A 24,831-nucleotide genomic window follows, 5' to 3' on the forward strand; every position below is an offset into this window, starting at 1 on the left:
GTTCTTTAGAAAAAATTTTATCCGGATAAGCTTTTCTTACAGAAAATATTATACAGATAATTTTTTCTTATAGAAAATGTTTTCTAGATAAGATGTTCTTGTAGAAAATGTTTTCTATGAGAAAACCTTATCCGGATAAGGTTTTCTTTTCCGGAGTAGGTTTTCTTGTTTATAAATTTATCCGCGCACGTGGGTTTCCTATAGGATAGTTTATCCGGAGGAGGTTTTCATTAGAGTTGGGCAATCTAGTTCCCGGGGCGGATCGATTCCTTTTCCCATAAGGAACTAGTTCCTTAATATAATGCCATAGATCCAAATAGTTCCGAGACCGATACAGGTCAACCAATGTTTCTCTTTCATCGTTCAAAATAGTTCCGAGACCGAAATAGTTCAACGAATCTTTCCTTTGTTTCAAATAGTTCCAATACCGAAATATTTTCAAGGGTTGGCGGATGAATGACATAAAAATAAATAAATTGCAGCGAAAAAAACAGCAACGGCGAAAAATGGACGTAAGCTTTAAATTGAAGGAACGAAATGAACTGTATAAACACAAGAACTGGTTATAGTTCCAATAGTTTCTTGTCCGGAATAGATCCTTGGAACTAGTTCGTTCCGGAACTACACAACTGTAGTTTTCATATAACAAAACTAATTGCTCTTCAAGTTTTCTTATAGAAAGTTTTATTCCTAAGTGTTTCTTGTAGAGAGCTTTGTCCATCAGGGGTTTTTCGAAGAAAAAATTATACAACTACTTTTTTACAAATGAAAACTTACCATTTATTCCACCTTTGTTAGTAACCAAGAACATAGTTAAGTCGTCTAAGTTTGCTAGTAATGAAATTATGATTTTGTTTTTTTTATTATTATTATTTATGGTTTATTTATGATCGATACTTATACGATAATGATTTTTATTTATTATAGGTTTCATTATAATTAACCGTCTTAAGTTTAAGATTTTTGTTGTTGTTTATTTCATTCGATTATTAAAAATATATATGCAAGAAATGTTGGTATTTTTTCAAGGTTACGTACACAATTTATTACTTTGTGGTTATTTTTTGTTTCATTTGTGTGTTTGGGAGGATATTAAAAATTGAGACATTTTATTTTGCTTGGTTGATTGGTTTGGAGGTTGTGATGAAAACATGTTCTAACACTGAGGAGAATGTTGTATGTTCTATTAAAATAAAAACAAATACTTAAAAGAAAAAAATATTAAACATTTAAACTTTAATTTCCATAAATCTTATATAAAAAAAGTTTTAAACTAAATTGCAAAATTTACTTAAAGCAGAAAAAAAGAGATTATTTTGGTAGGGAAATAATTAAAGAATTTTTGGAAAATATGGCAAATTTGTTTCTATATAAGTATTCAACAATATGTTGTTTTTGTTTTTTTTTTCATGTTACTATTTGGCTTTAAAATCTTTGTTTTTTAATTTAGTGAGTTAAGCTATTTGATATATTCTTCATAAATGTAGTAGATTGTATAAAGAAGATAACAGTTTAGTTTATGAGAAAAGTGAAATAATTTATTTTGTTTATATTGGACTCGGTAAATTGTTTGTTTCTTTTCTTAGTATTTCTTTTTATTTAAACAATAATTGTTCTTGAGATTTGTCAAAAAAGAGAAAAAACATTAAATAAAAAAAAATAAAAAAAACAGAAAATAAATTATAAATTAAATTAAAAATACTCAAAATTTTAATTGTAATGAGTTGATGCTGTTTTTTTTTTGTTTATGAACTATTGAGAAGACGAGAAATCCACTCTAATTTGCCAAGAAACGTTCCATGGTGTGGTTATGCCTACTAATGTTGCATTAGGGCAAATTTATCTACAACAAAAAAAATAATGAGTGTTAATACTTTAAATAGTTAAAAACTATCAGTTTATGGACATGGTTATAATGGACTTTGTATGGGTCTCTGGTAAATAAGGAGGAGGAGACTAACTATAGTTAAGAGAAGCTTACCTCTATTTCAGAAAGCCTCAACTCTGGTTGAGAAAGGCTTAGCTATAATTGCTAGGTTCAACCCTAGTTGAGACTCAACTCTTATTGAGAGATGCTCAAATCTCTAGTTGAGAGAGGCTCAATTCTAGTAAAGAGAGGCACAACATGAGTTGAGAGAGGCTCAACTTTAGTTGAGAAATGCGTAACTCCAGTTGAGAGAGTCTCAACTCTAGTTAAGAGAGGCACAACATTAGTTGAGAGAGGCTAAACTCTAGTTGAGATTTAACTCTAGTTTAGAGAGTCCCAACTCCAGTTGAGAGAGGCTCAACTCTAGTTGAGATAGGCTCAAATCTAGTTGAGAGAGTCTCAACTCTAGTTGAGAGAGTCTCAACTCTAGTTGAGAGAGTCTCAACTCTAGTTGAGATAGGCTCAACTCTAGTTGAGAGAGTCTCAACTAGAGTTGAGCCTATCTCAACTAGAGTTGAGAGAGTCTCAACTCTAGCTGAGCGAGTCTCAACTCTAGCTGAGCGAGTCTCAACTCTAGTTGAGAGAGTCTCAACTCTAATTGAGAGAGTCTCAACTCTAGTTGAGAGAGCCTCAACTCTAGTTGAGAGAGGGTCAACTCTAGTTGAGAGAGGCTCAACTCTAGTTGAGAGAGGCTAAACTCTAATAGAGGCTCATCACTAGTTGAGAGGACTCCAACCCTAGTTAAGAGAGTTCCAACTCTAGTTGAGAGAGGCACAACATTAGTTGAGAGAGGCTCAACATTAGTTGAGAAATGCGTAACTCTAGTTGAGAAATGCGTAACTCTAGTTGAGAGAGGCTCAACTCTCGTTAAGAGAGGCACAACATTAGTTGAGAGAGGCTAAACACTAGTTGAGATTTAACTCTAGTTTAGAGAGTTCCAACTCTACTTGAGAGCGGCTCAACTTTAGTTGAGTTCCCCACGTCTACTTATGGATCTCCTATTTAACTGAGACGCACAAATTTCTGTATATCCCCTTTAGAGTTACCCATAACCACGTCCACCTGTTTTCGTTTACATACCCCCGGCTGCTTCCAATTTATGTTGTTTCACCTTTACCACTATCATCTGCATTATCGTCATCGTATTCTTCATCGTCATCATCATCGGTTGGCATATCATCTTCAGTTTCCAAATCAAATACATCATCGAAAAAGTTGGAATCCAATGTTGGTTCTGTTTGTTCTTTTCGTTTGGGTTTAATGCAATAATCTTCCAATGTCATGGGTACAACAATACCCTCTTTAATGGCATCAGCATTGGCGGCCAAGGCTTGTTTACGTATTATATTGGGATATTCATTATCTTTACCCTACAATAAAAACAAAAACAAACAAAGCACAAATTAGACAAAGAAATTATTTATTTTACTTCGCTTAGTACTCACCTGAGAATCCCTCCATCTACGATACATTACCGATGCATCAACATTGGCCGGTGAATATGTATTTGGTTCATTGAGCAAAGAAATCACTGATAGCAGTATGGTGCGAACATTTTGTGTTGGATTCCAACGTTCGCACGGCAGTTCACCACTTTGTGGATCATCTACCGGTGGATGTAATATCGAAATACATAAATCACCATTTTCATAGACATTTGGATGCCAAACTTTGGTCAAAAAACGAATTGATGGCGGTGAATAGGGATAATCTGGGGGAAATTTCATGTGGGCCTTAAAATATCCACCCTGATATAGAGTATCGGGTGGTCCAAATATGGCTACCTCCCATTCAAAGAGATTATCTTCATTGACAAGCTTGACACGGAATCCCTCGACGGGTTCTTCTTGTAGGGATTTATATTCTAAGGCCAATGCACGTACAGCTGAACTGCTGGGTGTGGCCAAGGGTGAATTTGACGTGGAGGCCAGAGAATGTGAATGTGACATTTAGATGATGACTTTTTTACCAAGTAACAGCTACCAAAAAACGCTCTTCTTGCCTTGTAGGCTGCTTTCTTTGTGCTAATTGTTTAAAATAGCAGCACCTAGTACTCCAGCTGATTTCCAACAACAACAGAAGATGATGATAAGAACACAATAAAATAAAAACCTTTTTAATGGATATATGCACCGATCGGGAGTAAGGAAAATTTTATGCTGCCTTTGTCTTTATGTTGTTTTTGTTAAACTGCAAAGATGAAAAGCGGAAATTATTACAAAAGATAACAGATTGAGGAAAATTTTAGCATTAACACAATAGATAAATGCTTTTTGTTGACCATTTAGTTAAGCCAGTCACACTCATTCCTCAATCCAAGGTAAACTACATCATATCTACAACACAACAACAACACACATTCGCTTCACTTTCGAACTGAAACTCAGATAATTACAGCTTCCCCCTCATGCATTCACACTCTCTCTTACAACAACAAGAAAGTTCTAATTTTTTTTAAATTTCAGAACAAAAACCTGAATATCATTGTTTAGTCCAATATATTTTGGCAAATTTTTTGATGGTGTTATTGCCTTTTATTGTTTGTTGTATATATTTTTTTCTTTGCAATTTTTCCCCATCAATACCCCCCACCTCGACACAACACCACCTCCTCATCTGCTTCTTCTTGTCAATATATCATTTGTCATTTATTTTTCTTTTTTCCAAGAACATTTCGAGACCTGCGTCACCTAGTCCATTGTTTACAGGATTTACTCACATGGAAATAGGAAATCCGTGGTGTCTTTAGCTGCATAGAATCGTTTTGTGGTATTTCTTCAAATTTAACACTTGATTAATTTTGTGTTTTTAATAATACTCTAAAATTTTAATTTTGTTACTCTACTCTTTGTAATAAATTTGCGTCGCTGCTGACTAGGGATTAGCAAATCGACTTTAGAATAATCGATTAGGGTACTTATTGCTTTGAAAAAAGTCGAAAATCGTAGTCTACTTTTAACACAACATTATTAGGTGTGTTCGTTTACTCAATAATTTGCACAAATTTGTACAAGTCCAGTAACTTCTTGTAAACGACTAAAGGCCTGGGTACATGCTTGCCTTGCTTTCCTGCTTTATTTCTGGCATAACAAAAATAAAAGAATAAAGCAGGCCGAGCCAATTTCGAACTAGGTTGCCCTTTTCTTTTTTATTCTTTTATCAGAAGCAAGCAAGGTAAGCAGGCAAGGCAGCTTATGTACGCAGGCCTTGATTGCCTTGCTTTCCTGCTTCATTTTTGACATAATAAAAATAAAAGAATAAAGAAGGCCGAGGCTCGGCCCTCTTTACTCTTTTATTTTTATTATGTCAGAAATGAAGCAGGAAAGCAAGGCAATCAGGCAAGGCAGCTTATGTACGCAGGCCTTAAGGTCTTTTGCATTGTACTGAAGAGTAAACAAACAGCATCCAGTAACAATTTGTACAAATTGTGAATAAACGAACACACATATTAGCTTCGTTCGTATACTTTTTTAATGGTAAACGTGTATAAAGAGCAAACCGTCAAAAATGAGTTCTACATACACATCTTTCCAAAAGTCTTATGCCAGACTATGACAATTTTCATTAAAATGAAAATGAGTTTATAGGTAAGAGGTGTGAAGGGGGTGAAAATGTGTACACCAGGGGCTCAATTCTGTTTCTATGAAAATTTGAAATGAAAAATTTTCTAAAGGATATATGTAAATGTCAAATGAAAATATCCACTCCCAGTAGCAGTGTTCGAAAATAAACACTATGGTATCGTACCGTACCAAGGTGAATAGGTACACTACGATAGTTTACCGCTCCGGAACACAAACACTAAAAAATGTTTTAGTGATACTGTACCGGAACACAACGATAATCGTAGTGTACCGCATGCCGGAGCACTAAAAATCGTAGTGCTCAGACTGCGGAACACTAAAAATATTAGTGCTCCTACTGCGGGACACTAAAAATTTTAGTGTTCCGACTGCAGGATCACTAAAAATTATAGAGCATCACGTGTTGGAACACTAAAAAACAATAGAGGTATTATGTTTTCTTAGGAAAATTAAATACATATTTGTTTAAATTTGATCAAATAAAAATTAAGATAAACTGTTACATTCATGTATGTTTAAATTAGTTAAACACATTGCGAAATTTGGTCAAAATTATGAAAAAACAATATTTAGTTTTTGTGGAATGAAGCACAAAGATCGTCGTGCCGGAGCACTAAAAATCGTTTTGTACCACGTTTTGAAACTATAAGGTATTGAACCATACATGAATTTATTATGATTTCTGAGGAAATTAAATATTTTATATATATTTTTGTAATAAATAAAAATTAAAAGAAAATCTCAAAAGCATCTGATTTGGTTTTTGGACAATGGAGCACTAAAAATCGTAGTATTCGTCTGCGGAACACTAAAAATCGTAGTGTTCCTACTGCCGGAGCACCAAAAATTTTAGTGTTCCGACTGCCGGATCACTAAAAGTCGTAGTGCACCACGTGTTGGAACACTAAAAAATAACAAAGGAATTATGTTTTCTTAGGAAAATGAAATATTTTGTTAAATTTGATTAATAAAAATGATGATAAAATGTTACATCCATGTATGTATGGTTTGGTTTCTGGACAATGGAGCACTAAAAATCGTAGTGTGCGACTGCAGAACATTGAACATCGTAGTGTTCCGACAGTCGGAACACTTTAGTACTCCGCAGCCGAACACTACGATTTTATTGTTCCATTGTTTCAATTTTTAGAGATGCGGCAGTCGGAACATTACGATTTTTAGTGATGCGGCAGTCGGAACACTACGATTTTTAGTACTCCGCAGACGAACACTACGATTTTTATTGTTCCATTTTTAGTGATCCGGCTGTCGATTTTTAGAGATCCGGCAGTCGGAACACTAAAATTTTTAGTGATCCGGCAGTCGAAACACTACGATTTTTAGTGATCCGGCAGTCGGAACACTACGATTTTTAGTGCTCCGCAACCGAACGCTACAATTTTTATTTATCCATTGTCAAAAATCAAATCAGGCGTTTTTCACGTGTTCTATTAAATTTTATTTTTTAATTTGTATTTATTAAAAAAAAAAATTATAAAATATTTAATTTTCCTCACAAATCATAATAAACTTATGTATCCACAGTCAGAACACTACAATTTGTAATGCGCCTTTGTACAAAAACCGAATCAATGTTTTTCATATTTTCTACTTAAGTTCTCAACGTTATTAATTAATATTGTTACGGAATTAGATTTAACTAATCTCCGTGTAGACGTTATTTTATTCCCCAGTACGATTTGTACCAAATAAAACAGGGTTCGTTTTAGATTACGTTTCTACAATGCTTTATTTACTTTATTAGACTTATTCGTAACCGACTTTAATTACTAAGCACACAGCTTGTATCTAGTTAGCACGCAGCACTTCTTTCACCGATCTGTTCAGTTCAACGCTTAAAACACAACTAACTCAATTTTACCTTTTCTACCGCTTTTATACCCCAAAATCTCCTTGGTCTAGAATTATCCACAAAATCTGGCGACATCTCGAATCTGTGCAGCGAACACACATACGCACATTCGCACTAAAGGGTTGTTTACACCATCTATCAATGTCGTATGACACAAAATAAAAACATTCCATATTTACCCACGGAGGCAATGTGGAGACGTTGTTCTTTTACATTTTTGCTGCTGTGGACGCACAGAGTAAATGGCGTAAGGAAAATTTCCAATATTACACATATTAGCGAATATATAACGATGGAAAATTTCATGTCATATGACATTTACATATAGTGTAAACTACCCCTTACTTTTGAAAATGGTAAAACCGGCAAAAGTAGTAAAAGTTGTAAAGTGCACCCATATGAATTGTATGGTCTCTGAAGTAAAGGAACGCTTTTCGAGTAAAAAGTGGTAAAACTTGAAGATTCTTGCACGTAAAGGAACAGAGCTAGTGTAACCACTATGAAAATTTTCATCTATCAAAATGATTTGGCAACTCATATGTAAATTTTTCATTTAGGGAGCGCTCTATTTGATACGGCATTCTCGTATGTAAACATAAATTTATCAGCTGTTTTCTGACATTCTCAAACAAAAAATGAAAAACAAAATCTTTTAAAAAAGAAAATGAAAAGGTATGTATATTTAAATATTCAGTAAAGTAAATAAATGACGTTTATAATGTTATTTTTAGATCGATTGGTCAAAAGAAGCAGTCTTTGAAATGATTGTTTGGTGGCAAAAACATGAATGCCTCTATAACTCCAAACACCAATTCTACCAATTCTGTTTCCTTCAACCAAAATTAAAATTTGCGCAAAATTGCAACTAAACAATAAATTTAAATAATGACAAAAACAGCTGTTTTTATATTTTTAGGTTATGTCATACGAAAATAACACTTGCAGGTATGAACGCACAAATTGAAAGTTGTATGGATGACGTCAATTTTGACAAACATAGAGAATAGTTGTGTCTTTTTACTTTTTCTGCAATGATTATTCAGTAACTTCTTTTCAGAGAGTAAAAGAGATTTTACTCTTTGATACGAAAATAGAGAAAAAAGTAAAAATACAGCATTTAGTAAACTTTAGCAAGATAACAGTTGATAACCAAAACAAAAACATTGGCGCCAATGCATGAACGAAAAAATAACTCCAAAGCAATGAAAAAGTTCTTCAATTTTAAGCAAAATAAATAGAAAATAATTAATATATTAATAAAATTATCAATAAATAAACCTGAGTCGCATGGTAGAAATATAAAAGTTAGTCCCACCTGTCAGATTTACGTAAATACAACTCTGTATGGCTGTACGGGAGCATGTCAAATACAGAACAACAATAACACGAATGACATTCAATAACAAAAACAATATATAGTTTGTTTTTAAATTTGTGTTTGTAATCAATTACATATGTACATATATACAATATCAAATATTCCAACTAATTTTCCGGCTGCTATGGCGATCTAAAGCAACTTCTTTTGCTTTAATCATACTGTGGAGCAGGAACCCACCACATGACCAACAACATGTGTTTACAACAAATGCTCTCTTGTCTAAGCCTTTGCATGAAACGGAATTCGCAAGGCCCACAGATGAAATTATCATTTTATTTGGAACAAAAAAGATGCCACACAATATCCGTAGCTGAAGCAACGAGCTTGGAATTTTGTATGGGAAGAAATTTTTATGTTTTGGTATGTCTTTCGATTCCCCGAAAGTAAGGAGTTGGCATAATCCAAAATTATCAGAGCAAGAACTGACCAACGTCTGTTGTTTCAATTCAATAGTTCGGGCCTCACATAATCAACTGCTGATACAACAAAGTTTACCGCAAGATTAACAACAACAGTTGCATCCACCAGAATATCAGCCACAGACAATGTCCGTAGGTGACCTATTTCAAGAACTACAAACTCATCTCAATGCCTAACCCTAATCAAAGCTTTATATCTGGAGGATGTGTGGCGTTTTGACAAAAAAGACTATTTCCATCATAATGCATCTGTCGAAAATATCTTATTTTAAGTCTTTTTTTATTAATAAAACGTATAAGTGCATATACATATGTAATAAATTGGACATACAATTTTTTACTTTATTCATTCCTAATTCGTTCTCATGCCGATTGTAGAGCAGCCACACAATATGTGATCATTTGTGCCTTATTCGATTTTCATCAAGAGCATAGAATTCATGGCATTGTAGTAGCTGGGGTGGAAAACCACTGCGTTTCATCAGGACCCAGAGTAAACCGGAATGAAGTGAAGGCGGTATCAAGATCGATCGGACTGAACCAGGAAGAAAACTTAAATATGTTGTTGCTGTAGCAACGCAAATGTGCGTTCATACAGTATCAGAATTAGACAGGTGAGTGAGATTAGTGAGCAGCTAAACAAATTCAGCGTGTCATGCAGTCCCAATCCACAAGCAGGGAATGTGTTGGGTATCGCTGGGGTGTTGGGTGTTGGGCTGCATCGTCGGTGTTCTTCTGCTGCGATGGATGAGGATGGTCTCCAAGTACGGCATTCATATTGTTATCTTTGTACTGCCTGTGCAACTGCATTAGTCAGAATGCTATGTAAGCATGACTCATAGGTTCGTTGATCTAGAGATTTTCGATTGTTTGTTTTTAGTCTACCGATTTCGTGGCAATCTTCAGTTGATTATATTGCAATGATTTCAGTTCAGTTAATCATTGAGTTTTTATACCAATTCACGGAATTTGTTTAAGCTCCATAGCACAACCAACAGCGGGAAGGGAGATCAGAAAAAAGGAAATTTTAAACAAAACATTTTTGGTTTACGTATTTTTTGTAAATTCAAATGAAAATGACATAGACATGTATATACAATGTATGTGTATACCTTCATTCAGTGTCAAATTCAGTTTGGCAATGAATGTACTTCAAATTCAAAATTTAAAAAAAAATTTAAATCAGCTGTGGGCATGAAACTACCTTCTTATTATACCATGCCTGAGTCGTAATATTTATAGTATTTTCCCACAAAAAATAAGATAAACATTGAGCAGCTGACCATTTGCAGATGATTAAAAAACAGCTGATCGAACTTGCTAAAGGTTGCTGGGAAAAATTCTTTCAGCAACTTTTAGCAATTTCTCAGCAAACAACTGTCAAACTTGCTCACTCACTTCTCTCTCTCTTTTACTGAACTTTTTGTAAAAAGGCAGCATTTAGTAACATTTCGTAATAATTATTACAAATTATCACGTAAAAAGACACACCTAATGTCGAATGGGTGAAAGAAATGGCAGCTCATATGACATTGATAGATGGTGTAAACAGCCCTTAAGCGAACAACCATACTCACATACATACAAGTAGACAAGCGCAGTAATGACGTAATTACAACAACAAACAAATGCAAGAAATAAAGAAGTAACAAACTAAACGATAATTACATGATTATGGCAAAACAAAATAAAAGCGCATTAATGAAAGGTAAAGAACTAGAATGATGAAGAGAGTTCTACATGGTAGTTGTTGTTGCTTAAATAAAGTAACTGCGTAATAAAACTTTACGTTACAATTCAAATTTTTAAATTAACGGAAATTAAACTAAGCTAACTTAAACCTATCAGTTACATTCGTAACATTGCCTCCCGCTTAAGCCTGTTCGTCCCGAATAGGCACAGTTCCCTCTCTGTGGTATGGGCATTGGTAACACTGCCTCCCGCTTAAGCCTGTTCCTCTTGACTAGACACATTTCTTGTTCCGTAGTGGTGACAACCGACTTAGATGTACCCTCTACGCCATCTGCTTTGGTCTTTCGCTCTTCTGGACGACGTTGCTTTCTCTCCAGGAATCGCGACGTTATACCTTCTTTCTTCGTGGTCACCCTCCTAAGTGCCACTTGGTCTTCCTCGGACTTGTCCTTGCTGTACGGCCGCTTTTCGATGTACCTTTCCTCGAAGTACATCTTCGCTTTTTCTACCTCGTTGCCGCATTCTTCCGCTTTCCTACGGACCAATTGTCGGCGGCTATTTTGTCTAAAATATATCATAGACAACCAGAGACATTCGATAAAGCAATAAAATTTGTATTGACTATTCCATAAATTTTACGGTAATCTTAATATTTCATTGGGTGTATGTACACTTTTTCCCTATTAATTTTTTAATTTTTATAGAATTTACCGTTATTCGTATTATGGAATATATTTTTGTTGTATGTAATATTGTTTATTAGGGATATGAAATAGAACTATGTACTTGGATTTTCATAAAAATGCTTCCTTACCCTTAAAACCCGAGATTTATAGGGTGTATGTAGACTTTTTTGGTTGACTGTATGTATATGATGGAAGTTCAATAATTGTTTCCATTATTGAAATATCCGTTGGTCCCGGTCCACATTAGCGTGAATTTCATAAAAAATTTCAGGAAATTAGGTGTTCCTAAATCGAATTCCGCACTACAGCAATTTTATGATTTTACTCTACTATGGACGTCGATCTAGAGACGCATAATTTCATATCAAAATTTCAATGAAATTACTGTAGTGTGGCCCGGGACTTTGTGTTCCCTTATCTGAAAATTCCTTAGGTTCCGTCTGTACTCCTTTGTCCTCAAGTACATTGTACTTTGTTAGTACAGTACAGTTGGAGTAGTATCTAAAAATAAATAAATAAAATTGGTAGCCAGGAAAGCTGCTTCATATGGTCGCAACCCGTGATATTTGCTTAATATGAATTCGTTTACTTAGATTTCAGGTTATTATCTAGTAAACGTCCGACATTAATGATTGTAACTTTAAAATTATTTGGTTTTGTGACTACTTGATTAATCCGGAAAAATCGCCGAAACATGTGGTGGACTATACTGTATACAGTCAACCAAAAAAGTCTACATACACCCTATAAATCTCGGGTTTTAAGGGTAAGGACGCATTTTTATGAAAATACAAGTACATAGTTCTATCTCATATCCCTAATAAACAATAGCTTCGTTCCCGTACTTTTTAATAGTAAAACTCGTAAAAGAGAGAACAGCAAAAAATTTGTTTTCACACACAAGTTTTTTGAAATAGTTCGGGAACGAAAAAATGGAAAATACTTCAAAAAAACTGGAACAAATGTCAAAGTCGGCGTATCAGCCAATCAGACGCCGGCAACCATGTTACTATTTTTTTACTCGCCCAAATTTGTCGTGTAAAAAGTTTTTAAAGAGAGCGTCATTCAGCGCCATTTTTGTTTAAAGAGAAGTGAACATTTTACAACTTTTTTGTGTACGGGAACGCTTTTTCGAGTAAAATGTGTAAAAGTCGTAAAAATTGTAAAAACTTTTTAGTTCTGGAACGCAGCTAATATTACATATAACCAAGGTAAATTTATAGAAGGTATGTGCATGAATTACAACAACTAACAAATTTACAAAAACAACATTGTTGGTATTGAAAATTAATTGTCAAAGAAAATATTGAATAATAGGGTCGTTCCAAAAATTTCCTCAGGAAAAACATAAATACATTTTGAAAATCCTCCAAAATAGAACAAATTTGAATGACAATGTAAATATAAAGCATTCAGAACTGTCGTAGGTCATTTTTACTACAAGTTTAGGAAGAAAAACAGTATTTTATGTATGCAAATTTCGATGTTTCAAATTTCATGAGTAGACCCTATTACATTTTGAAAACTAAATTTACAAAAAAAAGTAAGAATACAGCTGATTGTCACTTCTACCTGCTATAACTAGACGTTTACACCAGACAGTTTGTCTTCAAATACAACCCTGATTTTCTAACACATACATACATTTGTCGTTTGTCTCCCAGCTGTCCATCATTTTTTCACAGACAGTCGGGTGAAACAATTTTTGACATTTTTGTGAAAAAGAAGTGAGATGATAATTCAAATATGCTGAAAACAAAAGAATATGTACAAAAACAAAATGTGTGAACGGAAAACGAAAAGGAATCTATGATATTCATTCATAATTTTACAACCGTTTTTGCAGTTGTCTGGACGCCTACGTCACACAGGCAAGTTTTGGGGTTTTGACAATCAATACATGAGCTCAACTGTCCTGTCATTTGTAAACGCAGGGTAAATGTACCTTGCATATAACAAAAACATGGTACAATAATACAGGTAGCATTATCATGCCAGCTGATGGTAACATAATGTGTCAATTGCATTGAATTGATGTCAACTTTTGACATTTTATGTTGCCACCAATTGCCGATGCGGCTACCTGTGTATTTGTACCATGAACAAAAATATATTCTATAATACGAATAACGGTAAATTCTATAAAATTTAAAAAATTAATAGGGAAAAAGTGTACATACACCCAACGAAATATTAAGATTGCCGTAAAATTGATGGAATAAGCAACACAAATTTTACATTTTATTGCTTTATCAAATGTCTCTGGTTGTCTATGATATATTTTAGACAAAATAGTAACATATTTGTGCTTTAATTGCCGTTATTTCATGTCAGATTTCGCGTATAGTTTGTTAAGGCGGACCCTTGCAGATTTCTTTGAGTTTTTCAGTCTAGTAGTTTATGAAACCCAAGAAAATACAGTGGGACTAATAATTTTGGGATCCAAGAGCGCTATGAAGTTCTTCTTGTGGATAATATATGCTCCTGAGCTTCGCTAAATATACGAATTCCTGAGTTTTCTCATAAATTTTATAGTTTTCACAACATCCCAAGGGGCAAATTACATGCAGAAGCCTTCGAATTACCTTGTAATAAGGTCTGGTACAATCCTCGAGCATCCATTGAATCAGCAATGCAAAAGTATCCGACATTTATAGCGCTTCAGGTGATCCTAACGATCATAATACGAGAGCATACTAGTTAACAGTGTAAATTTCATACAAGTTTCATGCATTCTTTGGTGGTGCTTTTATTTTGATGCTTTGGAAACTAATGTTATACATTTCTGATTGAGTTAAGGTCCAAACATTTATTACAAGCTAATTCCAAGGTTATTGCTTGTAATTTGACCCTTGGAATGCTGTGAAAACTATAAAATTTATGAAAAACTCAGGAATTCGCATATTTAGCGAAGCTCAGGAGCATATATTATCCCTAATAACACTTTCAAAGTGCTCTAGGATCTCAAAGTAATTATTCCCACTGTATTTCCTGGGGTTTCATAAACTACCAGACTGAAAAACTCAAAGAAATCTGCAAGGGTCCGCCTTAACGAGCTATACGCGAAGTCTGACCTTAAATAACAGCTGTGTTCCAGAACTAAAAAGTTTTTACAATTTTTACGACTTTTACACATTTTACTCGAAAAAACGTTCCCGTACACAAAAAAGTTGTAAAATGTTCACTTCTCTTTAAACAAAAATGGCGCTGAATGACGCTCTCTTTAAAAACTTTTTACACGACAAATTTGGGCGAGTAAAAAAAATAGTAACATGGTTGCCGGCGTCTGATTGGCTGATACGCCGACTTTGACATTTGTTCCAGTTTTTTTGACGTATTTTCCGTTCCCGAACTATTTCAAAAAACTTGTGTGTGAGAACAAATTTTTTGCAGTTCTCTCTTTTACGAGTTTTACCATTAAAAAGTACGGGAACGAAGCTAACGTCAATTAAAGCACAAATATGTTCCTATTTTGTCTAAAATATATCATAGACAACCAGAGACATTCAATAAAGCAATAAAATGTAAAATTTGTTTTGCTTATTCCATCAATATTACTGCAGAATGCGGCACACAACAACAACAATTTGAGCAAACACTGTTGACAGTGCATTGTTTTTCAATTAGTGAGTGGAGAGAGAAGCTCTCTTTGGTTGCTCGCGAGTAAGGAGGTGCCGCATTCTGTTTTACTGTAATCTTAATATTTCATTGGGTGTATGTACACTTTTTCCCTATTAATTTTTTAATTTTTATAGAATTTACCGTTATTCGTATTATGGAATATATTTTTGTTGTATGCAATATTGTTTATTACCCTGCGTTTACAAATGACAGGACAGTTGAGTTCATGTATTGATTGTCAAAATCCCACAAGTTGCCTGTGTGACGTAGGCGTCCCGACAACTGCAAAACAGTTGTAAGATTTTGAATGAAAATCGTCGATTTCTTTGTGTTTTCCGTTCACGTGTTTTGTTTTTGTTCATGTTCTTTTGTTTTCAACACATTTCAATTATTATCTCACTTATTTTTACAAAAATGCCAAAAATTTGTCTTCTCTACTGTCTGTGAAAAAATTATGGACAGATGGGAGACAAACGACAAATGTATGTATGTGTTAGTAAATCAGAGTTGTATTTGAAGACAAACTGTCTGGTGTAAACGCCTAGTTAGGGATATGAGACAGAACTATGTACTTGGATTTTCATAAAAATGCTTTCTTACCCTTAAAACCCGAGATTTATAGGGTGTATGTAGACCTTTTTGGTTGACTGTATACTTTATAGATTATACTGCATTCAAAAGGCCTCTTGGCATTGACTTGCTTCAGTCGATGCAAACATGATTTTATACATATTCGATAGTCGTTGTCGCGACAAAATCAAAAAATACTTTTACAAGATATTGGCTTTTAACAACACAGATGGTTAGTCACTTGTGCAACTTAACTATTTGTAGTTTTTTACGAAAATCATAGTGGAAAACGAGAAATGAAACCACAAGATTAGTTGGCGACATGCAGTGGAATAAAATAAAACAAACAACAACCCAGCAAAAAAATTTGGTAGTTGGGCAATTGGAGTTATGATTTCACAACATCTTTCGATATACTACTACAGAGTTATGAAAAATGCACTCCGTTCGATACATTTTATAAACAGTTGGTGATCCCTACCCGTCGCTGCCGACATAATTTCTTCAAAAGAGAAACAAGTGTGATTATATTTCGAAGGCCTTAAAGGCCTACGTACATAAGCTGCTCGCCTGGTTGCCTTGCTTGTGATAAAAGAATAAAAAAGAAAAGGGCAACCCAGTTCGAAATTTTCTCGGCCTCCATTATTCTTTTATTTTTATTATGTAAAAAATTGAGCAGGAAAGCAAGGCAACCAGACAAAGCAGCTTATGTACTCAGGCCTTAAGGATGATGATGAAGTTGCTCATGGTTTAAATAGAGAACGGAGAAAGTACACACAATTGTGATTGAATTTAACGTAAACTTTTTTTTAATTTGTGTTTATACAATAAAGTTCTTTGTATTCTTGTTTTACACAAATAATAAATGCATTTTATTTATTTTGGGATATTTCGCAATAGCTTGCATTTTTACTGTATCTTTAGATTGATTAAAAACACAATCCGAAGAGTGCCTTTAAATTCAATCCAAACGACTACATCAAAGGCTGTGATTTGTCCCGGTCCACACTAGAGTGATTTCATTGAAAATATTTCATGAAATTATGCGTCTCTAGATCGACTTCCATAGTAGAGTTAAATTATAAAATTGCTGCAGTGAGGAATTCGATTTAAGAGCTCCTAATTTCATGAATTTTTTTAATGAAATTCACTCTAGTATGGACCGGGACTTTGCATCCACAGATGCAGTTAATTCAGTTAATTCACTACGAGTGTACAGTATATTTGCCATTGGAGTACATCTTTTCCTATGAATTCACTTATGAATTTTACAAGAGAGCGCGCAGCTAGGATAACTTTATTTTGCTTCCACAGCACACAGCTAGGGTGCACTCCATTTTCGATCCAAATCACAGCTTTTGATGTAGTGCTTTGGGTTGAATTTAAAGGCACTCTTCGGATTGCACTTTTAGTCAGTCTAAAGTCGTTTTTGCTGGGTATGAACTTTTCGTTTTTCAAATGCAAATGTGTTTTATACACTTATGCTTGGTTTACATTTACGAAATCCACTCGATTTCAACTGTCAATTTCATTGCTTAAACGTCAAATGAAATCCAGTGGATTTCAGATGTGATTTCATTTGACGTTTAAGCAATGAAATTGACAGTTGAAATCGAGTGGATTTCGTAAATGTAAACTTACTATTACGCGGATATTTGGCCGCTGAAAGTTCTAGGACAGAGAAGCCATTACATAGTCGATACGTCTAAAAATCTGCTTTACCACCAGTGAAACTAGGTAACATAATTTGGTGACTATGTGGGTTCGAGTCCTTGGCTTTCCTTTTTCACTTGCAAATAATTTCCGATCATCAAGCTTAACTCTAAACGAGAAAATTAATAAATAAATGTATTTTATTTATTCTGGGATATTTTGCAATAGCTTGCATTTTTATTGCACCTTTAGACTGACTAAAAATGCAATCCGAAGAATGCATTCAAATTCAATCCAAAACACTGCATCAAAAGCTGTAATTTGAATCGAAAATGGAGTGCATCCTAGCTGCGCGCTCTCTTGTAAAATTCATACGTGAATTCATAGAAAAAGATGTACTCCAACGCCACTTGTACTGTACACTTGTTGTGATTCAACTGCATCCGTGGATGCAAACTTTTTGCTGGGATGTACTCCAACGGCAAATGTACCATACACTTGTAGTGATTCAACTGCATCCGCGGATGCAATCTTTTTGCTTGGTACTGGATAAACTAAATCCAGTTGTATGTAAACGTACTGTAATATTGTAGGGATCACTAGAAACAATAATTCCGCAACATCGAAATGATTCCTGTGTAAACTTCATACAATCGTTCAAACGTCACAAATCAATCTATAGACCCCCGGTCAAACAGTAGGAGACGAGACGACAGGTACAATCAATTTTTGCCAACGCATTAAATTAATTTCGAGGAAAAACAGAAAAAACATTAAAATATGTTACCAAAGTTAAAAATTTCCTCATTGCTTTTAAAGGTAAGTTATGACTGGCGTATAAAAGCCCTAGAACACATCTAAAACTTCTGTACTTTCAGCGGTTGGAACAAGTAAAACAACAATGTAGTGGCTGTTTATTTGGTGTTTTCTATGGCGATGGAACTCTTCTGCTGCTTGGTTTTAATGTTGAAAGCACAATAGGCCAATTAAATTATGAACAAATACAACATAAGTTTCCAGCAGAAATTGATTTGTGTGGTTTGGTAAAGTTTGGTGATTGTTCCGATGCTGAAGCCCACTTGACTGAGATATTCAAAGATGTTGACATCACCGATAATCCCATATTGTTGCATTGTGAATTGGGTACCTTGGTGGGTTTGAAGGCCTCGTTTTTAATGCATGGTAAACTGGAGCAAGTGCCCTATGAGGTGATGGATGGAGAGCAGCTGTACAGAGACTTTTGTTTTACACGTTTGAAATTTTCGTGGACAATTTATACGGAAGACAATGCCCTGGCGGTGCGTAAGGAAATGCATGCCTTAAGGAAGACCATATCGGGTGGCAGTTTGGCATTTAATTTGGAACCCACAAAGGTTTTCATAACAAATGGTGGTGCCCAGGGAGTGGCCTATTCTGGACACAAAGGTGGTAGTATCAACAATGAATGTGCTATAAATGATGTTATATCCGCCGTACAAGCTGCTGTGCATTTCCATCAAGAGGATAAGGAGAATGTCGAGGGAAAGAAAAACAAGAAATCCACTGCAGCTGATATTAAATTGTCCAATGTTTATGGAGCTGTGGGTTGTGACTTTGATATTTTGAGTATTGAGGTTTTGCGTTCCAAGACCAGGGAATTTAATGACACGGATAACATTTCAAATACACTGCCTTCGATGAGCATGTGCCTAAAGCCGGCTGAGAAAAAATATGCCATACCCGTTGAATTGGAACCCATGGCCATATTATGTAAATCCACAAAAGTGTCCAGATTATATGATATCCTCATAGAGAGCATATGCCGGGCCTTGCGTTTGTGTGAACAAAGTATAAGTGAAAATTTGGAGGAGAATGAGGGAAGACGGATATTAAAGGTGCCAAAAACCTATAATTTCTTTCCAATGGAATTTGGCCATTTTATATCCTGTTGCTACTTGGATGGCTTGTCCGATGATGAGGCCAGCATGCAGAATAAACGTAAACGTCTACATCGTCATTTTGGTTTGGCCGTTACACGTCCATATTTCCGTCGTTCTAATGTTTGTATATTCCGTAATGAAATTGCAGCCGATGAACCTTTGTTAAACACGCATTTGGGTCTTAAGGCAAGTGGTGTGACGGAGGGTAAACAGTATTTGGTTCAGGGTAATTATCATTATTACCATTATTTGCAACAACAAATGCAAGATAAGGGATGGGGTTGTGCCTATCGTTCGTTGCAATCGATTTGTTCGTGGTTCTTGCTACAGGGCTATACTGAACGGGCGGTGCCCACACATTTGGAGATACAACAATATTTGGTGAAAATTGGTGATAAACCACAAAATTTCAAAGGATCTTCACAGTGGATTGGTAGGTGACAAACACTTTAAATATTTTGTTGTTTCTAATTTTTGTTGTTGTTATTTTTCTTCCAGGTTCCACTGAGGTCAGCATGTGTCTACAGGGTTTCCTTAATGTGGACTCGAAAATTTTACATGTTAGCTCAGGCGGTGAACTCTCCACCTTGGCCTCAGATTTGGCCATGCATTTCCAGACCCAAGGAACCCCGATTATGATTGGTGGTGGTGTCTTGGCCCACACCATTATTGGCATTGATTATAATGTACAAACGGGCCAGATTAAATTCCTTATTTTAGATCCTCACTATACGGGCGAAGATGATTTACAAACTATACAATCCAAAGGCTGGTGTGGCTGGAAGGGTATGGATTTCTGGGATAAAAAGAGTTATTACAATTTGTGTATGCCACAAAGGCCTATTATGTTTTAAGGGGATATGCGGGATGTGAAAAATGCGGGCCGAGTGTCTTAAGATAAAACGATTCTATATTTGTTATTTATTTTGACTAATATTTTTGTTTTTAGTTTTTTTTTTTAATTACGAAAAAGCTATTTTGGAAGCTTGGGGTTTCTGTTTTATACATATAAATATATATTTTTTTCTTGTTTTCATCATTTTGATCATCATTCAATCGACAACTCCTCTAAGATGACCAATCAATAATCTGATTCTTTTTATAATTTTATATACACATTTTTTATAAAATAAAAATCGAAATAAAAAAAATATAAATAAATTACACAAAATATATTTGAAAGTTTTTTTTTTGCTTACCTCCAAGTCCATATTTCCTTCAGAAAGAAAGCGGAACAAATTTCGATTATCGATAAAATTTCAAAAGGAAAATTCCATTATCGATAAAATTTCAATAGGATATTTTTCGATTACCGATAAAATTGCAACCGGGAAAATTTTCGATTACCGATAAAATTTCAATAGGAAATTTTTCGATTATTGATAAAATTGCAATAGGAAATTTTTCGGTTATCGGTAAAATTTCAATAGGAAATTTTTCGATTATCGATAAAATTTTAATAGGAAATTTTTCGCTTTTCGATAAAATATCAATAGGAAATTTTTCGATTATCGATAAAATTTCAATAGGAAATTTTTCGATTATCGATAAATTTCTATAGGAAATTTTTCGATTATCGATAAAATTTCAATAGAAAATTTTTGCGATTATCGATAAAATTTCAATAGGAAATTTTTGCTATTGTCGATAAAATTTCAATAGAAACATTTTCGGTTAATGATAAAATTTCAAAAGGAACATTTTTGATTATCGATAAAATTTCAATAGGATATTTTTCGATTACCGATAAAATTGCAAAAGGAAAATTTTTCGATTATCGATAAAATTTCAATAGGAAAATTTTCGATTATCGATAAAATTTCAATAGGAAATTTTTCGATTATCGATAAAATTTCAAAAGGAAATTTTTCAATTATCAATTAAATTTCAATAGGAAATTTTTCGATTATCGAAAAAATTTCAATAGGAAATTTTTCGATTATCGATAAAATTTCAATAGGAAATTTTTCGATTATCGATAAAATTTCAATAGGAAATTTTTCGATTATCGATAAAATTTCAATAGGAAATTTTTCGATTATCGATAAAATTTCAATAGGAAATTTTTCGATTATCGATAAAATTTCAATAGGAAATTTTTCGATTATCGATAAAATTTCAATAGGAAATTTTTCGATTATCGGTAAAATTTCAATAGGAAAATCGTCGATTATCGATTAATTTCAATAGGAAATTTATTGCTTTTCGATAAAAATTCAATACGAAATTTTTCGATTATCGATAAAATTTCAATAGGAAATTTTTCGATTATCGATAAAATTGCAATAGGAAATTTTTCGATTATCGGTAAAATTTTAATAGGAAATTTTTCGATTATCGATAAAATTTCAATTGGAAATTTTTCGATTATCGATAAAATTTCAATAGGAAATTTTCCGATTATCGATAAAATTTCAATAGGAAATATTTCGATTATCGATAAAATTTCAATAGGAAAATTTTCGATTATCGATAAAATTTCAGTAGGAAATTTTTCGATTGTCAATAAAATATCAATAGGACATTTTTCGATTATCGATAAAATTTCAATAGGAAATTTTTTGATTATCGATAAAATTTCAATAGGAAATTTTTCGATTATCGATAAAATTTCAATAGGAAAATTTTCGATTATCGATAGAATTTCAATAGGAAATTTTTCGATTATCGGTAAAATTTCAATAGGAAATTTTTTCGATTATCGATAAAATTTCAATAGGAAATTTTTTCGATTATCGATAAAATTTCAATAGGAAATTTTTTCGATTATCGATAAAATTTCAATAGGAAATTTTTTCGATTATCGATAAAATTTCAATAGGGAATTTTTCGATTATCGATAAAATTTCAATAGGAAATTTTTCGATTATCGATAAAATTTCAGTAGGAAATTTTTCGCTTTTCGATAAAATTTCAATACGAAATTTTTCGATTATCGATAAAATTTCAATAGGAAATTTTTGCGATTACCGATAAAATTTCAATGGGAAATTTTTCGATAAAATTTCAATAGAAAAATTTTCGATTATCGATAAAATTTCAATAGGAAAATCTTCGATTATCGATCAAATTTCAATAGGAAATTTTTCGATTATCGATAAAATGTCAATTGGAAATTTTTCGATTATCGATAAAACTTCAATGGAAAATTTTTCGATTATCGATAAAATTTCAATAGGAAGTTTTTCGATTATCGATATAATTTCAACAGAAAATTTTTCGATTTTCTATAGTGTGGAGTTTATGAAATTTTCAATACAGTCATTAGTATTCTGATTTCATTGTACATCTTATCCAAAGGAAGTATGTAGATACTTTTGAAGAACCCTTAACCCACCCCTAATTACAACAAAACTCCACACATTTCCGAGGTTTTTCGCGAATCGAAAGATATTTTTATTACTAGATCTTAAACTAAAACAAAACATCGTACTGCTCCTCCTCCTTCTAACTGGCATTTTTAGAGAATTTCTTCCAAAAACGCCTAACATCATCATGGCCATTTTTGGTAACCACCATTGTGCGGGTGCGTTCGTTTTGCCACACCAATACATTAATGGATTGGGCATAATCTCGCAGTGTTATAAAATCAGCCTGTGACAAAAATTGATTATACACCACACCCTCCGTGTATGTGAAACGATTACGTTCCATTTCCCATAGCTTGATTTGATCCACCACAGTTGGTGGTAATGGAGATTTGGATTTAATTGCCGATTCCGTCAACTTCATATTCGGATGGGCATATTGTTCCAAATAGCTGATAATTTGATCTGCCGTGATACCACCACGCAATGCTTGACGCACCGAGTCACGGGTCAACACACCCACCACCAAGTTGGGAAAACGATATAACAGCTCGGTAAATAAGCCCAAAACAGCAACTTGTAGTGGCGAGTCTGTGTAGGCATAGACACGATAATTTGTTTCCACAATAATATAACCACTTTCCTGGGACTTTTCATCTTCCAACACCACGGCGGGGACGGTGGCTGCCTTATTGGTAACATTCAGGGCCAAGCGGGTGGGATAAAAACGCCCTTCTTTCCGTTTTCTCTGAAATACCAAGCCAAATTCTCTCAGGTGCTGTAGAAAAGCCAACATTTTCGGATTCATACCCTCCGAACTGTAATCACGGCCAAGTGTGGAAAAACTTAACTGGAACAACATACTCAAACATTCAGGCAGTGAGAGCCCCCTTTCTTCACATGTATCCAAATACATTAACATAAAATGCCAAACCTGTGATTGTGTATCCAAGAGCAAAAATTGGAACCCCTGCCTTGTTATGGTAATCCCAGTTTCATCACGTTTCATTAGGTTGGCATGCAGCAAAATCCTCACCGCATCGGGGCTAATAACTTCACTACCTTGCCCCTTGTTAGCCCCACCAGTACCCACCATATAGTGGAGGACACAACGCCATCTGGACATGGCATATTGATCCAAGAAGGCAATGTCACGAGGTTTGGAATCCTTTTCCAAGGTGTGGGACATTGACCAGGGTTTGCCACCTCCCAGTAAAGCAATTTTTAGATTCTTTTTAAACGTTGGACAAAGTTCCCAGGCTGAAAGACCGCCAGGTATGGTGGTGGTGCGCCAAACATTCAATTCTGTTAATATGTTGGTGGATGAGGCTTGTTCCCTAAAAATAAAAATTTACTATAACTCCTTGATAAGTAAAATATTTGTTTCCACTTACTTGGCATAATACTGTGAACCCCATGAAGCCACCACAGCTTGTGGCACTGGTTGTTCGACAAAGAGTATCCGTATCACAAACTGCCTCGCAATTTCCGGTAGTTCCCGATAGACAGCCAAACAAATCGTGGGATAGTTATATAGCTTTTCCAATGTATCAGGACTTCGTGTCTTCAAATATTCCTGGAAATCTTTGCATTGCAAGTTGGCCGGTTTGGCGGCAACCAACAAAGAGCTTGGTGTTGCCGATGAAGAAGCTGAACCGTGTTTCGATGAGGAGGCCTTGTAGTCGGTCATTTCAAAGGGGAATATGTTAAATTAAAAAATAAAACAATTTCCAAACAATTAACACCTCAACTCAATGCCTACTTCCATACAATAAACAAAAACAACCAACCAAGCAAAATCAAAAACGTTCCACAAAAACACCGGCTTGCAGGGTTGTAATATAAACAGCTGATTCTTTGCGTTACGTTATGCACTAATAAATGTTAGCGCCGTCCTCTCCGCAGTCGCATGAAAAGTTTCGTTTCAGTGTACTTTTGATTTTTTGGTGAAAGGAGATGACCGAACTTATTTATCCTTATTCTTACATACTGAGGTTACCATTTTTCCCATTGTTAACCTGTAAAGCGTTCCTTAACCCCTAAAAGTGGCAAAACTGGAAGCAATTTTTAAGTGGAGAGAGAGCGAAAATGGCTTTCTCTTCTACCACAAAAATGGCAGAACTGGAAAATGACAGGTAAAAAATGGCAGAACTGATTTTTCGACTTCTGTTTGACGATTATTTCACAAAGAAAAAGAA

At 34.4% G+C, this 24,831-nt stretch overlaps 3 protein-coding genes across 4 annotated transcripts; 1 reads left to right on the forward strand and 2 right to left on the reverse strand.

Annotated features, from left to right (window-relative positions):
* Positions 1–849: 849 nt before the first annotated feature.
* On the reverse strand, positions 850–4,829 carry LOC141403545 (ubiquitin-conjugating enzyme E2 R2). 2 transcript variants are annotated; one of them, XM_073986118.1, is made up of 4 exons: positions 4,647–4,829; positions 3,373–4,117; positions 3,008–3,297; positions 850–1,843 (listed from the first exon to the last, which is right to left on the reverse strand). In XM_073986118.1, exons 2-3 carry the CDS (start codon positions 3,874–3,876, stop codon positions 3,025–3,027), a joined length of 777 nt encoding a protein of 258 aa, XP_073842219.1. In that variant the 5' UTR covers positions 3,877–4,117; positions 4,647–4,829; the 3' UTR covers positions 850–1,843; positions 3,008–3,024. The 2 variants fall into 2 exon arrangements, with proteins under 2 accessions (XP_073842219.1, XP_073842220.1); XM_073986119.1 differs by lacking the exon at positions 4,647–4,829 and adding an exon at positions 4,402–4,545.
* A 13,232-nt stretch (positions 4,830–18,061) lies between these two features.
* Positions 18,062–20,496, forward strand: Ufsp2 (UFM1 specific peptidase 2). Its single transcript, XM_073986120.1, has 3 exons — positions 18,062–18,225; positions 18,285–19,758; positions 19,824–20,496. The coding sequence occupies exons 1-3, from the start codon at positions 18,187–18,189 to the stop codon at positions 20,177–20,179; spliced, it is 1,869 nt and encodes a 622-aa protein (XP_073842221.1). The 5' UTR covers positions 18,062–18,186; the 3' UTR covers positions 20,180–20,496.
* Positions 20,497–22,688: 2,192 nt separating this feature from the next.
* On the reverse strand, positions 22,689–24,655 carry mrn (general transcription factor IIH subunit 4 marionette). Its single transcript, XM_073981887.1, has 2 exons — positions 24,028–24,655; positions 22,689–23,970 (listed from the first exon to the last, which is right to left on the reverse strand). Exons 1-2 carry the CDS (start codon positions 24,321–24,323, stop codon positions 22,773–22,775), a joined length of 1,494 nt encoding a protein of 497 aa, XP_073837988.1. The 5' UTR covers positions 24,324–24,655; the 3' UTR covers positions 22,689–22,772.
* Between the last annotated feature and the right edge of the window lie 176 nt (positions 24,656–24,831).

Source organism: Musca autumnalis, unplaced genomic scaffold (assembly GCF_047663935.1).
Source record: "Musca autumnalis isolate F117 unplaced genomic scaffold, ASM4766393v1 scaffold_4, whole genome shotgun sequence".
Lineage (NCBI taxonomy): Eukaryota > Metazoa > Arthropoda > Insecta > Diptera > Muscidae > Musca > Musca autumnalis.

Excerpts from the sequence above, each read along its gene's own strand:
- LOC141403545 (XM_073986118.1), bottom strand. The coding sequence starts at position 3,876 with ATGTCACATTCACATTCTCTGGCCTCCACGTCAAATTCACCCTTGGCC. Across the intron at positions 3,298-3,372 it reads GTAGATGGAGGGATTCTCAG|GGTAAAGATAATGAATATCC; the intron begins GTGAGTACTAAG and ends TTTTTATTGTAG.
- Ufsp2 (XM_073986120.1), top strand. The coding sequence starts at position 18,187 with ATGTTACCAAAGTTAAAAATTTCCTCATTGCTTTTAAAG. Across the intron at positions 18,226-18,284 it reads TTTCCTCATTGCTTTTAAAG|CGGTTGGAACAAGTAAAACA; the intron begins GTAAGTTATGAC and ends CTGTACTTTCAG. Across the intron at positions 19,759-19,823 it reads AGGATCTTCACAGTGGATTG|GTTCCACTGAGGTCAGCATG; the intron begins GTAGGTGACAAA and ends TTTTTCTTCCAG.
- mrn (XM_073981887.1), bottom strand. The coding sequence starts at position 24,323 with ATGACCGACTACAAGGCCTCCTCATCGAAACACGGTTCAGCTTCTTCA. Across the intron at positions 23,971-24,027 it reads GGTTCACAGTATTATGCCAA|GGAACAAGCCTCATCCACCA; the intron begins GTAAGTGGAAAC and ends TTTTATTTTTAG.